Genomic DNA, 17,015 nt, shown 5'->3' with positions numbered 1-17,015 from the left:
TTTGTCTTCCAATTTTTTGGAAATATAATTTCGTGGTCATGCAATAAACAAGATACAGTGGCTACTTGCTGTAACATCAGAAACATAGACTAATGAATGTGTAGACGAAGAAATCCTCTCAGTCAAATTCTCTCACTCAATGAGAATTGAGTCAGTTTACGAATACTCAATTTTTAAAATGGCAATAACTACACATTTTTAAACTATTTTTGATGGTAAAAGACAATATGTGGGTAGTATTTGGCCGGATCTACACCCTCATATAAAAAAATCAAAAAATCTTACAATTTACCCAAAAACAAAATGCAATTGAGTGAACACACATCATATTGGTTGTAAGAGCGATCCCTACAAAAAACAAGCACACTACAATTTCTCTGTCTATTCGTTTATTTGTCTATGCCAGGGTCGCGCTTCTTTGCTTAGACCGTATAGTGAGGGCGCCCACTGAGTTGTTTTTGCATTTGCTTCTCTCTCTCACGTACAGTGTAAATGAATGAAAACAAACAAAAACATAATGTGGTTGTTGCTTTTTTCACTCATACGTTCATACATGTCTTCGCATTGGTTGTATTTCTGTGGTCGTCGCTGGCATAGACCATGTGCTATGCTACTTTTATGTTCGCAGCACAGCATAGCAACAGCATTCGTTTTTGATTTTGATGACTATGCTATGCTATGTGCTGTGAAGATTTCAGAAGCACAGCATAGACCTTGTGCTATGCTACGTTTATGTTCGCAGCATAGCACAGCAACAGTTTTCGATTTTGTTTTTGAAAACAGCACAGCATAGCAATAGCACTCGTTTTTATTTTTGATGCTGTGACTATGTGCTATGCTGCGTCACTTTCACAGCGCCAGCATAGACCTTGTGCTGTGCTGTGAAAAACTAGCAGCAAATTCAAACACTGGTTTGTTTTCATTCATGTACACTGTACGTGAGAGAGAGAAGAATGCAAAAACAACTCAGTGGGCGCCCTCACTATACGGTCTAAGCAAAGAAGCGCGACCCTGGTCTATGCTGTGCTTCTGAAATCTTCACAGCACATAGCATAGCATAGTCATCAAAATCAAAAACGAATGCTATTGCTATGCTGTGCTGTTTTCAAAAACAAAAACGAAAACTGTTGCTGTACTATGCTACGAACATAAAGGTAGTATAGCACATAGCACAGTCATGAAATCGAAAAACTATTGTTGTGCTCTGCTGTGCTGTAAACATTTCTACATAGCATAGCATAATTAATGTTAACCCAGCAAACTCACTAACCCCCATTATTATAAATAAGCTTTCTTTGGTTATAGTTTGGATTTTTCGATCAGATTTTTTAGCGTTCCGGTTAAAACAATATTAAAATGTGAAAATTATATTTTTAATGTCTTCAAATTCGTTTATTTTGCGTTTTCAAATACATCCAATAGTAAAAGAAAACTTATAATAATGGCCCTATGAGTTGTTCAGTGCTGTTTATTGCTTACAAGGTACATACATGGTACTTTTTTGATCGTTTGGATAATAAATGTGGTCTATAGAGTGATTTTCTGAAAATTCGCCTCTGGCCCTATAAAATGGGGACCAATTTTAATTTTAATTTGTATTTTTCGAATTTTCACTTTACAGATCACATTTATTGTCCAATCGATGAAAACAGTTTACAAGCGAGTAATCCCACAAAAATTTTTGAAAATCGGGTCAGATTTTAATTTTGGCTATATAAAGGGCCCATGGAAACTTTGAGGCACCAGTGGCACGTGTTAACATACTCCGATTGAGCTCAAACTCTGTCAATCTTAATTTTTAACAAAACTAAACGTTTTAGGAGGGTGCCGCATAAAAATTGGGCGTCGATTTTTAAAACCACTCTAGTACATATATTAAAACAGGTACAAGTGGCAATAACATGCATTTAGAAACTCGAAGTTCGCTTCCATAAGCCATATACGCCAATAGCGAGAATTTTATTAAATTTCATGAAATTAGGCGTTCTTAGATCGAATTCTCCACTACATCAATTTCACGATTTTACTCTACTGTGGAACTTGATCTAGAAACACAAAATTTTATTAAGTTGTTTAATGAAATTCATGCTAGTGTGATTACCGACTAAATAAATTAGTTTCAAGAAACTATTGTTACTATATTTATACCCCCAGCCTGTAGGCTAAAGAGGGTATTTACACTTTGATACGACCAAAATGTGCCTCATCGAAGTAATGGTTTTAGACCCCAAGTATGTTTGTATGATGTCCGTTTCAGACAATTTTGAGTAGATCTAGCAATGTCCGTCCGTCTGTCTGTCGGCCTGTCTGGCTGGCTGGTGCGCACGATAAGTCTCGAACGGATCAATCGATTCGGTTTAAATTTTGGGTATCGAAATATTTTGTCCAGATTTGATTTAAGTTCGAAGATGGGCCATATAGGTCCACTCCTTCAGGTACCTCCCCCCCAAATGTTCAAAAATTGTCGCAAAATTTGTGCGCACGATAACTCTCGAAGGGAGTAACCGAATTGAACCAAATTTTGCATATGGTAATACTACCTCTAGGCATACATCAGGTTCGAATATGGATTATATCGGGCCACTCCTTCAGGTACCTCCCACACAAAATTTGAAATAAGTGCAGTTTAGTGACACCTCACGAATCGTTATGAAATTTTTTGTAACAGGATGTTCGTTCGGCCTCTTTTACGTCATTGTAATTTTTTCGAGGGCAAGTCCATAGTTCCCGAGATAATGGCGCATAACCTCAAAAAAACGCTGCACTATGTCGCGAGTTCGAATAAACGGTGCCCAAATATAAAAGGAGTTGGCGTTGTCAGATGAATTTTGGCATAAATACTTATAGTTCACTGACAATGTTGAGACTCAATCGGTCCACTCCTTCGGGTACTTCCCACAGAAAATTTCGGTAAAGTTCAGTTTAGGGCCTGTTCAAGAATCGCTTTGATTTTTGTTGTAGCAACTTGCATCCACTGCCCCTCATATAACGGTATAATCTTCATCAGGGCCAAGTCTACTTCCTGAGAAAAGTCCACAATTTGGTCTTTGTAATATTTTGTGCAAACTTAGTTTAAGTTCGAAGATAAGTCATATCGTTTCACTCCTTCATGTACCTCCCCCACAAAATTTAAAAAATGTTCGGAAAAATTGTGCACACGATAACTCTTGATGGGAGTGACCGATTTGGTTCATACTTTACACATTCTAAAATATCTACCAGATATAGATCAGGTTCGAATATGGACTATATTTGTCCACCCATTCATGTACCTCCCACACAAAATTTTGGATAAATTCACTTTAAGACCTGCTCTCGAATCACTTTGATTTTTAATTAAAAGACAATAATAAATAAACACTTTGATTTTTGTTGAAACAACTTGCATTAGCTGTTTCAATAACGACAGTAAAAGTTTTTTCAGGGGCAAGTCCATACTTCTTGAGAAAAGAGGCCATAAGTTGTAAAAAACCTCTATGGCACCATATGTAGTGCCTGGAAGGCTCGAACCGAATATATTACCGAATATAGCTATATTATGTTTTTCGCAGGCTAGTGTGATAATCCTATCCATACTTTTGTCGGTGCATATTGCCAACATTTTGAAACCCCCCCTAACTACATAAGTTTTTTTTTTTTTTTTTTTTTTTTTTGGGAAAAAAAGTATTTCTATCCATACAGGATGAGGGTATATCTCTGTCGGCAAGGCCGACTGATACCTTTTTACTTGTTTTATAATATTTTGTGTCAAATTTGTTATATTTTAGCGGTCTATCGAAATGTTTTTATATTTGTCCTAACAATAGTTTTAGAACGATCAATTATTCAATATTTTCTTTGAAATTTTGTTATCTATAACAACAATTATTTAGTTGCAGAACATACAGGAATGTTTGGGCTTTTTACAGTAGACCAATAATAATAATCAGCAAATAGTCATGGGGTTTCTTTCCTTATTTCTCAAATTTTTCATTCAGGTAAAGAGATTCGTAACAATTTGACATAAGAGATTTTTTGGTACTTTAAAAAATTATATATTACTGTTTTGTCAATTAATAGACATATTATTGTGTTAAAAATATCGAAATGTGCATTTAGTCATGGTTTCACAGGTCAATAGCAAATTCTGTTACATTTAAAATACATACATACTTCTTTGCCATCAAACATTTTTCTGGGTTATGTTTGATGCTATGCTGTTGACTTTGTTCATAGCACAGTACAGCAATAGTTTTCGTTTTTGTTTTCTTGACTGCGGCTGTTTACTATGCTGTTAAAATGTCTGCAGCACAGCATAGCAACAGCATTCGTTTTTGATATTGATGACTATGCTATGCTATGTGCTGTGAAGATTTCAGAAGCACAGCATAGACCATGTGCTGTGCTACTTTTATGTTCGATACTAAGTGCAGTTTAGTGACACCTCACGAATCGTTATGAAATTTTTTGTCACAGGATGTTCGTGCGGCTTCTTTTACGTCATTGTAATTTTTTCGAGGGCAAGTCCATAGTTCCCGAGATAATGGTGCATAACCTCAAAAAACGCTGCACTATGTCGCGAGTTCGAATAAACGGTGCCCAAATATAAAAGGAGTTGGCGTTGTCAGATGAATTTTGGCATACATACTTATAGTTTACTGACAATGCTGAGACTCAATCGGTCCACTCCTTCGGGTACTTCCCACAGAAAATTTCGGTAAAGTTCAGTTTAGGGCCTGTTCAAGAATCGCTATGATTTTTGTTGTAGCAACTTGCATCCACTGCCCCTCATATAACGGTATAATCTTCATCAGGGCCAAGTCTACTTCCTGAGAAAAGTCCACAATTTGGTCTTTGTAATATTTTGTGCAAACTTAGTTTAAGTTCGAAGATAAGTCATATCGTTTCACTCCTTCATGTACCTCCCCCATAAAATTTAAAAAATGTTCGGAAAAATTGTGCACACGATAACTCTTGATGGGAGTGACCGATTTGGTTCATACTTTATACATCCTAAAATATCTACCAGATATAGATCAGGTTCGAATATGGACTATATTTGTCCACCCATTCATGTACCTCCCACACAAAATTTTGGATAAATTCACTTTAAGATCTGCTCTCGAATCACTTTGATTTTTAATTAAAAGACAATAAAAAGACAATAATAAATAAACACTTTGATTTTTGTTGAAACAACTTGCATTAGCTGTTTCAATAACGACAGTAAAAGTTTTTTCAGGGGCAAGTCCATACTTCTTGAGAAAAGAGCCCGTAAGTTGTAAAAAACCTCTATGGCACCATATGTAGTGCCTGGAAGGCTCGAACCGAATATATTACCGAATATAGCTATATTATGTTTTTCGCAGGCTAGTGTGATAATCCTATCCATACTTTTGTCGGTGCATATTGCCAACATTTTGAAACCCCCCCTAAATACATAAGTTTTTTTTTTTTTTTGGGAAAAAAAAGTATTTCTATCCATACAGGATGAGGGTATATCTTTGTCGGCAAGGCCGACTGATACTTTTTCACTTGTTTTATAATATTTTGTGTCAAATTTGTTATATTTTAGCGGTCAACCGAAATGTTTTTATATTTGTCCTAAGAATAGTTTTAGAACGATCAATTATTCAATATTTTCTTTGAAATTTTGTTATCTATAACAACAATTATTTAGTTGCAGAACATACAGGAATATTTGGGCTTTTTACAGCAGACCAATAATAATAATCAGCAAATAGTCATGGGGTTTCTTTCCTTATTTCTCAAATTTTTCATTCAGGTAAAGAGATTCGTAACAATTTGACATAAGATATTTTTTGGTACATTAAAAAATTATATATTACTGTTTTGTCAATTAATAGACATATTATTGTGTTAAAAATATCGAAATGTGCATTTAGTCATGGTTTCACAGGTCAATAGCAAATTCTGTTACATTTAAAATACATACATACTTCTTTGCCATCAAACATTTTTCTGGGTTATGTTTGATGCTATGCTGTTGACTTTGTTCATAGCACAGTACAGCAATAGTTTTCGTTTTTGTTTTCTTGAATGCGGCTGTTTACTATGCTGTTAAAATGTCTGCAGCACAGCATAGCAACAGCATTCGTTTTTGATTTTGATGACTATGCTATGCTATGTGCTGTGAAGATTTCAGAAGCACAGCATAGACCATGTGCTGTGCTACTTTTATGTTCGCAGCATAGCACAGCAACAGTTTTCGATTTTGTTTTTGAAAACAGCACAGCATAGCAATAGCATATTTTTAGTGATTTCAGTGCTGTGCTGGTAGCAAATTCAAACACTGAAACAAACAAAAACATAATGTGGTTGTTGCTTTTTTCACTCATACGTTCATACATGTCTTCGCTTTGGTTGTATTTCTGTGGTCGTCGCTGGTCTATGCTAATGAATGTATACACAAGGAAATCCTCTCAGTCAAATTCTCTCATTGAGTGAGAATTGAGTGAGTTGACGAGGTACTCAATTTTTAAAATGGCAATAACTATGCATTTTTAAACTATTTATGATGGTAAAAGACAATATGTGGGTAATATTGGCCGGATATACATCCTCAAATAAAAAAATCAACAATATCTTGCAAACATAGACAAATAAACGAATAGACAGAGAAATTGTAGTGTGCTTGTTTTTTGTAGGGGTCGCTCTTACAACCAATATGATACGGGTAGGGAAACAAACAAACTGCAATTGAATGAACACAGGGCATATTGAGTGTAAGCGAGGCAGCTTATTCGCCCAGGCATTTATTCCTTTTGTGCATTCCTCGCTACAAAAACTTTTGACATCATGAGAAGACTAAGGCTTGAATTGCTTTCGGATTAACCGACTAAATGAACGTTGATTGTCATTGTAATGAAAAATTTTCTTTATTCTAAAATAAACTTTCAATACCTACCTATCTTCTTCTTTATTTCCCATTCCGTATTCTAGTTTTAGCGATCATACAATTATATAGTAATACATTGGTATATTTAACACATCATTTTATTAATTTTTCGATAGATTTATGTTTTGGTCCAGTCCATTCTTGTATGTTTTGGAGCCATAATTTTCTTGTCGCCCCTCTGTCTTATCCCATCGACTTTTGTTGGTATAATTGTTTGCGGAAGCTTATATTTTTCATGTCTCATTATGTGACCAAGATTCGGTGTTTTTGTATTTTTTATTAATTGGAGTTCGGCATGAATGCGTTCTAATATTTCGTTTGTAATGCGTTATGAGTTTTGCCTATTTTCATCAGTAGCTTTCAAAGTCCATGTTTCCGCAGAGTACAGTAAAACGGACCATGTGTAAAGTTTTACAAATTTCTTCGTAACACTTATGTCCTGGCTAAGTAAAACTAGTTGAAAATACATACGTATAATAAATTCAAAATTGATATTTGCACGGTGTGCCTTAACCAAATTTAAATGGAAGGTGCTTACACCTGGGAAGTTTTTGCAGATTCTGAAACTCAATGCTCACAGATGAGAAATATCAAGAAACAAAAAAATCGCCAGAGGGATTTTCAAATAATTCGCGATTTAAGTTCACATTTTTAGGGGTTCTTTAGGTTTTCACTATTTTGCTTGAAAACCGCGAGTCCTATGTAAATAGGCCTAAAAAAATGTTGTAGCTGTAAAAATTCTCCACAAGATTGACCTTAATGATATTTTCGTAGGTTTTACCGTTTTTGAGATATAGAAGCTCAAATTCAGACAATGCACTGACTGTATCGCCTCCTTATAAAGCAATATCATGCTCAGTGTCCCTTAACTAACTTTTGATAAAAACCGCTTACGCATGGAAAAATTTCGTGGATTCTGAAACAGCAGTGTTCATAGATAAGAACAGTAAAAAAACAGAAAAAATCGCCGGAGGGATTTTTAAATAAATCGCGATCAAAATTCACAATTTTAGGGTTTTTTTAGGTTTTCACAATTTTGCTTGGAAACCGCAAGTCGTATCGAAATGAGTCTAAAGAAAATGTTGTAGCTGTGAAAATTCTCTACAAGACTGACCTTTGGGGTTTTTCGTAGGTTTTACCACTTTTGAGATATAGAGGTTCAGTTCAAATTTTTAGGTTTTTATCTTAAGTCTTCAAGATTTTGCTTGGAAACCGCAAGTCATATCAAAATGGAACTAAAGAAAATGTTGAAGCTGTGAAAATTCTCTACAAGATTGGATGAAACAAACTGCAATTGAATGAACACAGGGCATATTGAGTGTAAGCGAGGCAGCTTATTCGCCCAGGCATTTATTCCTTTTGTGCATTCCTCGCTACAAAAACTTTTGACATCATGAGAAGTCTAAGGCTTGAATTGCTTTCGGATTAACCGACTAAATGAACGTTGATTGTCATTGTAATGAAAAATTTTCTTTATTCTAAAATAAACTTTCAATACCTACCTATCTTCTTCTTTATTTCCCATTCCGTATTCTAGTTTTAGCGATCATACAATTATATAGTAATACATTGGTATATTTAACACATCATTTTATTAATTTTTCGATAGATTTATGTTTTGGTCCAGTCCATTCTTGTATGTTTTGGAGCCATAATTTTCTTGTCGCCCCTCTGTCTTATCCCATCGACTTTTGTTGGGATAATTGTTTGCGGAAGCTTATATTTTTCATGTCTCATTATGTGACCAAGATTCGGTGTTTTTGTATTTTTTATTAATTGGAGTTCGGCATGAATGCGTTCTAATATTTCGTTTGTAATGCGTTATGAGTTTTGCCTATTTTCATCAGTAGCTTTCAAAGTCCATGTTTCCGCAGAGTACAGTAAAACGGACCATGTGTAAAGTTTTACAAATTTCTTCGTAACACTTATGTCCTGGCTAAGTAAAACTAGTTGAAAATACATACGTATAATAAATTCAAAATTGATATTTGCACGGTGTGCCTTAACCAAATTTAAATGGAAGGTGCTTACACCTGGGAAGTTTTTGCAGATTCTGAAACTCAATGCTCACAGATGAGAAATATCAAGAAACAAAAAAATCGCCAGAGGGATTTTCAAATAATTCGCGATTTAAGTTCACATTTTTAGGGGTTCTTTAGGTTTTCACTATTTTGCTTGAAAACCGCGAGTCCTATGTAAATAGGCCTAAAAAAATGTTGTAGCTGTAAAAATTCTCCACAAGATTGACCTTAATGATATTTTCGTAGGTTTTACCGTTTTTGAGATATAGAAGCTCAAATTCAGACAATGCACTGACTGTATCGCCTCCTTATAAAGCAATATCATGCTCAGTGTCCCTTAACTAACTTTTGATAAAAACCGCTTACGCATGGGAAAATTTCGTGGATTCTGAAACAGCAGTGTTCATAGATAAGAACAGTAAAAAAACAGAAAAAATCGCCGGAGGGATTTTTAAATAAATCGCGATCAAAATTCACAATTTTAGGGTTTTTTTAGGTTTTCACAATTTTGCTTGGAAACCGCAAGTCGTATCGAAATGAGTCTAAAGAAAATGTTGTAGCTGTGAAAATTCTCTACAAGACTGACCTTTGGGGTTTTTCGTAGGTTTTACCACTTTTGAGATATAGAGGTTCAGTTCAAATTTTTAGGTTTTTATCTTAAGTCTTCAAGATTTTGCTTGGAAACCGCAAGTCATATCAAAATGGAACTAAAGAAAATGTTGAAGCTGTGAAAATTCTCTACAAGATTGGATGAAACAAACTGCAATTGAATGAACACAGGGCATATTGAGTGTAAGCGAGGCAGCTTATTCGCCCAGGCATTTATTCCTTTTGTGCATTCCTCGCTACAAACACTTTTGACATCATGAGAAGACTAAGGCTTGAATTGCTTTCGGATTAACCGACTAAATGAACGTTGATTGTCATTGTAATGAAAAATTTTCTTTATTCTAAAATAAACTTTCAATACCTACCTATCTTCTTCTTTATTTCCCATTCCGTATTCTAGTTTTAGCGATCATACAATTATATAGTAATACATTGGTATATTTAACACATCATTTTATTAATTTTTCGATAGATTTATGTTTTGGTCCAGTCCATTCTTGTATGTTTTGGAGCCATAATTTTCTTGTCGCCCCTCTGTCTTATCCCATCGACTTTTGTTGGGATAATTGTTTGCGGAAGCTTATATTTTTCATGTCTCATTATGTGACCAAGATTCGGTGTTTTTGTATTTTTTATTAATTGGAGTTCGGCATGAATGCGTTCTAATATTTCGTTTGTAATGCGTTATGAGTTTTGCCTATTTTCATCAGTAGCTTTCAAAGTCCATGTTTCCGCAGAGTACAGTAAAACGGACCATGTGTAAAGTTTTACAAATTTCTTCGTAACACTTATGTCCTGGCTAAGTAAAACTAGTTGAAAATACATACGTATAATAAATTCAAAATTGATATTTGCACGGTGTGCCTTAACCAAATTTAAATGGAAGGTGCTTACACCTGGGAAGTTTTTGCAGATTCTGAAACTCAATGCTCACAGATGAGAAATATCAAGAAACAAAAAAATCGCCAGAGGGATTTTCAAATAATTCGCGATTTAAGTTCACATTTTTAGGGGTTCTTTAGGTTTTCACTATTTTGCTTGAAAACCGCGAGTCCTATGTAAATAGGCCTAAAAAAATGTTGTAGCTGTAAAAATTCTCCACAAGATTGACCTTAATGATATTTTCGTAGGTTTTACCGTTTTTGAGATATAGAAGCTCAAATTCAGACAATGCACTGACTGTATCGCCTCCTTATAAAGCAATATCATGCTCAGTGTCCCTTAACTAACTTTTGATAAAAACCGCTTACGCATGGGAAAATTTCGTGGATTCTGAAACAGCAGTGTTCATAGATAAGAACAGTAAAAAAACAGAAAAAATCGCCGGAGGGATTTTTAAATAAATCGCGATCAAAATTCACAATTTTAGGGTTTTTTTAGGTTTTCACAATTTTGCTTGGAAACCGCAAGTCGTATCGAAATGAGTCTAAAGAAAATGTTGTAGCTGTGAAAATTCTCTACAGGACTGACCTTTGGGGTTTTTCGTAGGTTTTACCACTTTTGAGATATAGAGGTTCAGTTCAAATTTTTAGGTTTTTATCTTAAGTCTTCAAGATTTTGCTTGGAAACCGCAAGTCATATCAAAATGGAACTAAAGAAAATGTTGAAGCTGTGAAAATTCTCTACAAGATTGGATGATTTATTTTTTCCTTGGTTGTACCATTTTCAAGATATATAAGATTAATTTAGGAAATTGCAGTAATGACATTGTTTTATAAGGAGGCGATACAGTCAGTGCATTGTCTCAATTTTAACTTCTATATCTCAAAAACAGTAAAACCTACGAAAATATCTTAAAGGTCAGTCTTGTGGAAAATTTTCACAGCTACTACATTTTCTTTAGGCCCATTTACATAGGACTCGCGGTTTCCAAGCAAAATCGTGAAAGCCTAAAGAACCCCTAAAAATGTGAACTTAAATCGCGAATTATTTGAAAATCCCTCCGGCGATTTTTTTTTTGTTTCTTGATATCTCTCGTCTGTGAGCATTGTAGTTTCAGAATCTGCAGAAACTTCCCAGTTGTAAGCACCTTCCGTTAAGGCGCACCTTTTAGTTAAGGCGCACCGTGTTTGAAGACTTGACGAAATCTTTTACGCTGAGTGAAACCGAATTTTTTGGACGATTAATTTGCGCTAATTCTTTACATTTTTTAATGTTCCATATTTTTATATAGCCCCCATAGAAAGGTCCCTCCCAATTTTCGATATTTTGAAAGTTTTAGCCACATTATTCAACGGGAATAACTGAAATTTGGTATTTAGTCTTCGCTGGAGTTATGAAACTTTCCTCTAGAAATTTATCGGTACAGGTCAACGTTTTATACAGCCTCCATAGAACGGTGCTCCCGATCCCGATGTTGTTAACTATCCAAATCCAGTATATCCAGGTTTAGGTCTAGTCTGTATTGCCCGATTTTATGTATTTCACTCAATTCGGAGAATTGTAAATATTGTTCCATGTTTTGGAAAGAACAACGAAGTCGCCCCCATATGAGCTGTTTTGAAGGGAGTATTATCAGTTGGGATATATGCACTACACCTGCAATAAAAGTAAGAGCTTAGAACTTTCATAAACGAAATTAAAGTAAATGTTTCTTTTCACTTCAATACATTTCGTGGTGGAGGGTATAAAAAGTTCGGCCCGGTCGAACTTAACCCCGTTCTTACTAGTTTAATTTTATAACGGAAAATGTAGTGGAAAACGGGGTTTCTTGGATTTTAAAATTTTAACGGACATATCTTATTTTTTCCACAAAGGATTTCTACAGCGCATTTGCTTTCCTTGAAAGGGGGAATAATGACTTTCGAACAAGCCATCGATTTTTAAAATCGGTTAAAAAATGGCTAAGTTTTAGTGGTTTAAATCTGATAAAAACGCATTAAAAAGACAGAAGAATACTCTTCCTCGTGTTCTAGGATGCGTAGAATATACCAAACAGTGTAATTATTTTAGCAAGAAGAAAATTTAGTTAGCTTTCCAAAATGCGAAAAACCAATGAAATCGGTTGAAAAATGAATTATGCAATTTTTTGTGTTTTAACTTTTTGGTTTTTGTATACTTTTCTTTATAAAAGATTGGTAGCGTCGTGCGTATGATTGTTACTTGAATTTTTCTACTTAATAATTTGGCACAAGGTACCAATCTTTTATAAAGGCAAATATACAGAAAACTAAAAAGTTAAAACACAAAAAATTGCATAATTCATTTTTCAACCGATTTCACTGGTTTTTCGCTTTTTGGAAAGCTAACTAAATTTTCTTCTTGCTAAAATAATTACACTGTTTGGTATATTCTACGCAGCCTAGAACACGAGGAAGAGTATTCTTCTGTCTTTTCATGGACTCCCACAAAACCGAATTTATTCATCAGTAGTGGAATTCTGTAACTCATTTTCGAAACACCGACAAATATCGTCAAAATTAAAATGCTTATATATAATTAATTTTCTTTCGAGTTGAGCTGTTAGACCTTAGATATACATTGAAAAATTAGGAGTCTCCCGAAGTCCTACGCATCCAACCATTACGCTACGTTTCACGGGTGGTTAAGCCGATCTTCAGGCGTATTAGGATGTTGTTTTTATGGCAGACGAAGGCAAAGCTTGGTAACTAGTATATATATCGCACTTCATTCGATAAATGCATATGCGAAATTATGTCAGTTAATTGAAACTCCAAACTTTTCCTGCTTGGTAATCCCATTTTTCAATGTTCACAAATACTATGGTAAGTTTAATTCCTACGTCATTAGTAATTGCTCCTCTATATCAGAAGATTTGTTTTGATCAACAATTATTGTCTACTAAAGTTTTGACAAGTTGATGGTGGGCCAGAACGCTAAGACGCCGGCAACCTTGACACTCAGTTGTCGGAGAACCAGGTTCGAATCCCAGCCTGGCTCATGCTGAAATTATTTTTTTTATATTTTTGCCTTATTAAGGCGAAGGTCTTTTATAGTGATATTTAATTAATTCTCTTTCGAGTTGAGCTGTTAGACCTTAGATATACATTGAAAAATTAGATATACATTGAAAATGCTTATAATTTCGGTAATTAACGAAATTTTTCGGTAAGTTAACAACCAAAATAAAGCTGTTGCTAAATCCTACCGATAGCAACAGTGCTGTCAACGTTTATTGATACTTTTCATTCATAATTTTGCCGATTTTTGTCGGTAACTCAAAAAATGAGTTACAGAATTCCACAACAGAACCCCTGCAAATTTTTCTTGTAGCACAGTGTTATTATTATATAATTTCGGTAATTAACGATTCGGTAAGTTAGCGACCAATAAAAAGTAGTAGCAAAGTTCTACCGACAGCAACAGTTTGTCAACTTTTTAATATCTTTCCATTCAAAATTTTCCGTTTTAATGTTACCGATTTTTGTTGGTGACATTAAAATGCTTATAATTTCGTAATTAACGATATTATTCGTTAAGTTTGCGACCAATAAAAAGTACTTGTAAAGTTCTACCGATATGAACAGTGTTTTCAGCTTTTATGTGAACTTTTCATTCGTAATTTTGGGGTTTAATGTTTTTTGAGGTAACTCAAATAATTAGCTAGAGAATCGCACAACTAATCATGTGTGTAGTGCACGGATAATAGAGGGAACATTATGTATGTCTGGTTACTTGCAAGTTAACAGACAACTTTATGTAACATTTTGTACAAATTGTTAAAAACTCTTGAGTAACCAGACAGACCTATTATTGAAGCACAGATAATGGAAGTAAATCACGTTTCATAGAGGTCTTAACCCAAAAGTAGAGTTTGGGAATTCCCGACTATTTTTCATTCCCGGGAAATCGGGAATACAAATTTCTCATTCCCGGGAACCCGGGAATTCCCGGGACTATGAGAAATCGAGTTTGTGGGGCATAGACGTGACAGAGAGCAAACATAGTTATAGTTGTATCATTAGTTATCTATTTGGAACAATATTAAGACGATACGCCAAAATCTTGAAAGTACCAATGCATTATATATGGCAGCTATTTAAGCCAACCAATTCTTCCTGACTAATTTGCGGAGATTATAGCTTTGTTCCTTTACTTTTTTAATAGTAAAAGTAGCAAAAGAGAGAAGTTCTCTCTTCTCTCAGAGAACTGTGAAAATTGCTCTCACGTTACAAGTTTTGCACAAAAGTAAAGAAACGGAAAAATAGTAGATCTGGCAGCAATGTCAAAAACAAACATGGCTGCTTAATAAATAACAACAAAAAATTAATTGCACTTTTTTATTTTTTATTTCACGGGGTTAATTTCTTTTATTTTATTTTGCTTTGACAAAGCGCGTAGTTTTCTTTTTTCCTTTTGCCTTAATTGTCAAATAAATGTCAAATCAGCAGTTTGACAGATTTTCCACTTTTTACACAACGAAACTTGTCGAGCAGAAAGTAGTAAAAGAGAAAAACATTTTGGCTTTCCCTCACTCTCTTAAAAATTGCTTCTAGTTTTACTACTTTTTGGGGTTAAGGAACGCTTTCTGAGTTAAAAATGGTAAAACTTGAAGAAACTTTAACGTAAAGGAACAAAGCTTATATAAATTTCTATTTCCCACGACCATCCTCGCAAAGGCTTCCTTCTTATCAAAGAGTGCAGTGCGACTCTATTTTTTAGGTCAATGATATGAGGAGTTCTTTTTATGGTTCGAATGGCGTGTCGATCATAGAGTAAATCCGTTGATAATGGATTTTTACAAGGTTGACCTTTTGTGTACAAAGCTTTACAATTGCACCACGGTGGCACCAAAGATATAGAGGCGTACTTATATGAACATACATACTATAGTTATTACTGACTTCCATTCCTAATATACACGATTTGCCACTTGCACATTATACAGTTTTTAATATTACATACAATAATTTTGGAGAAAACAACAATTCAGGTCGATCACAGATTTTATATCTTAGCAAATTAATATACTTCAAGAATGCCATTAATAAAAATATGGACTAGAACAACAAGGAAATGGCTCCAAAAAGTTCAGAATTATTTGAGGTTATACAGACTTCGAATTCCAGAAAAAAAAACAATAATTATTGAGAGGACCAAAATGTATGTACTTTACGCGAATTATCGCGATTTTTACTATGGACCCTAAGTTTGTTACAAATGATCGGGAATTGCGAATTATCGGGACATGAATAATCGCTATATAACTATAAGAGAAATAATATAAGACTTATATACGAAAAATACAAATACCCGTATTCCCGGGCATTTCAAAAAATTTCCCGGGTCGGGATTTCCCGACCAGAAACTCTACCCAAAAGCAATGTAACAGGTTCAACTGTACATTTCTTTGTATGAAATCATCTAACGAATTTGAGATAACATGTTAAATACTTTTTAAAATCATTATTTACATTTATTTTACTTATTTAGAAACGAAAAATGAATTATTTTTTCTTATTAACTTTAAACTGCTTTAACTATTAAAATAAAAAATTAAAACTACTTACAGCATAATATCTGGATTTTCATGTAGTATAATTGCTTCGTCACCCATTTATATTTTTTACTCAACTTACTTGTATTGCTCTTAAATTATTGGCTAAAATGACAGTGTTAGAAATCTAAGTTCTATACAAGTTTTCTTACATAAACGAACTAATCGTTATCAAAGCAGTATTACGATTGTGTTACTTCTGTGTAAAATTATCGATCTAGATCATCTGCATATATTATTATGGTGGGTATATAAGATTCGGGTAAATCGAACACATTTACTTTTTATATTTAGTTAAAACTTACAAATAAATGATTATTTATATACATTCATTTTATACATTTCTAAACTATTGGCATGTGTATGTCCATATAACACACACATAATATATATTTATACATATATTAGAAAGTATAACATGTCTTTAGTTTTTGTGCTTATAATACTTATGCTTGTGTAGCCATCTATGGAGGCATTCTGGATCGACTAATTAAATACATATATGTACTACAAATAGTGTTTTTAGTCTCTGAAATGATAGTAATTTTGGCAAACTAATATCGGATAATGACCCACCCAATCTCCTCATTTTATATAATATGTAATACTTAACGTTTATGAGAATTTTCAGATTAAATTAATTGTACTTAGTATATAATATGGAATATGCAAAATACGTGTAATTCTACGAATTTCAGTGTTAATAGAATTTTATCAAATTAAAGAAATAAATGTAATGAATTTAAAAAATAAACGTTTAATGTAAGGCACATTTTACAATAAAAAATAAATGTCATCCATAATAAATAGATATAGCTTTTTAAATGTAATTTAATACAGTTAAAAATGAAAATAATACTATAGTTGTACAGGTATTACAGGTTTCTTTATTTTTGCCAGAAATGCCCATTTTGTATTCCATATCTAAATCCAACAGCAAATCGTGATTTCTTGTGTAGAATTGATGTATGTCACTGATCTGTAATTTTAAAGAAGTTTATTAGCCCAACATTAGTTTGCAGTTCTTATT

The 17,015-nt window shown here is 33.9% G+C and overlaps 1 protein-coding gene across 2 annotated transcripts in view; it reads right to left on the bottom strand.

Moving 5' to 3' along the window:
- Positions 1-15,879: 15,879 nt before the first annotated feature.
- The window catches only part of LOC141403907 (limbic system-associated membrane protein), a 122,813-nt gene continuing 121,677 nt past the window's right edge, over positions 15,880-17,015 (bottom strand). For both annotated transcript variants that reach the window (XM_073986997.1, XM_073986996.1), the window contains one exon: positions 15,880-16,964. In XM_073986997.1, the coding sequence (XP_073843098.1) occupies positions 16,806-16,964 (159 nt within the window). In that variant the 3' untranslated portion in view covers positions 15,880-16,805. The remainder of the gene's footprint in view (positions 16,965-17,015) is intronic.

This window comes from Musca autumnalis, unplaced genomic scaffold (genome assembly GCF_047663935.1).
Source record: "Musca autumnalis isolate F117 unplaced genomic scaffold, ASM4766393v1 scaffold_4, whole genome shotgun sequence".
NCBI lineage: Eukaryota > Metazoa > Arthropoda > Insecta > Diptera > Muscidae > Musca > Musca autumnalis.
The sequence above is the reverse complement of the archived record's forward strand: the minus strand, read 5'-3'. Positions and strand labels throughout refer to the sequence as shown.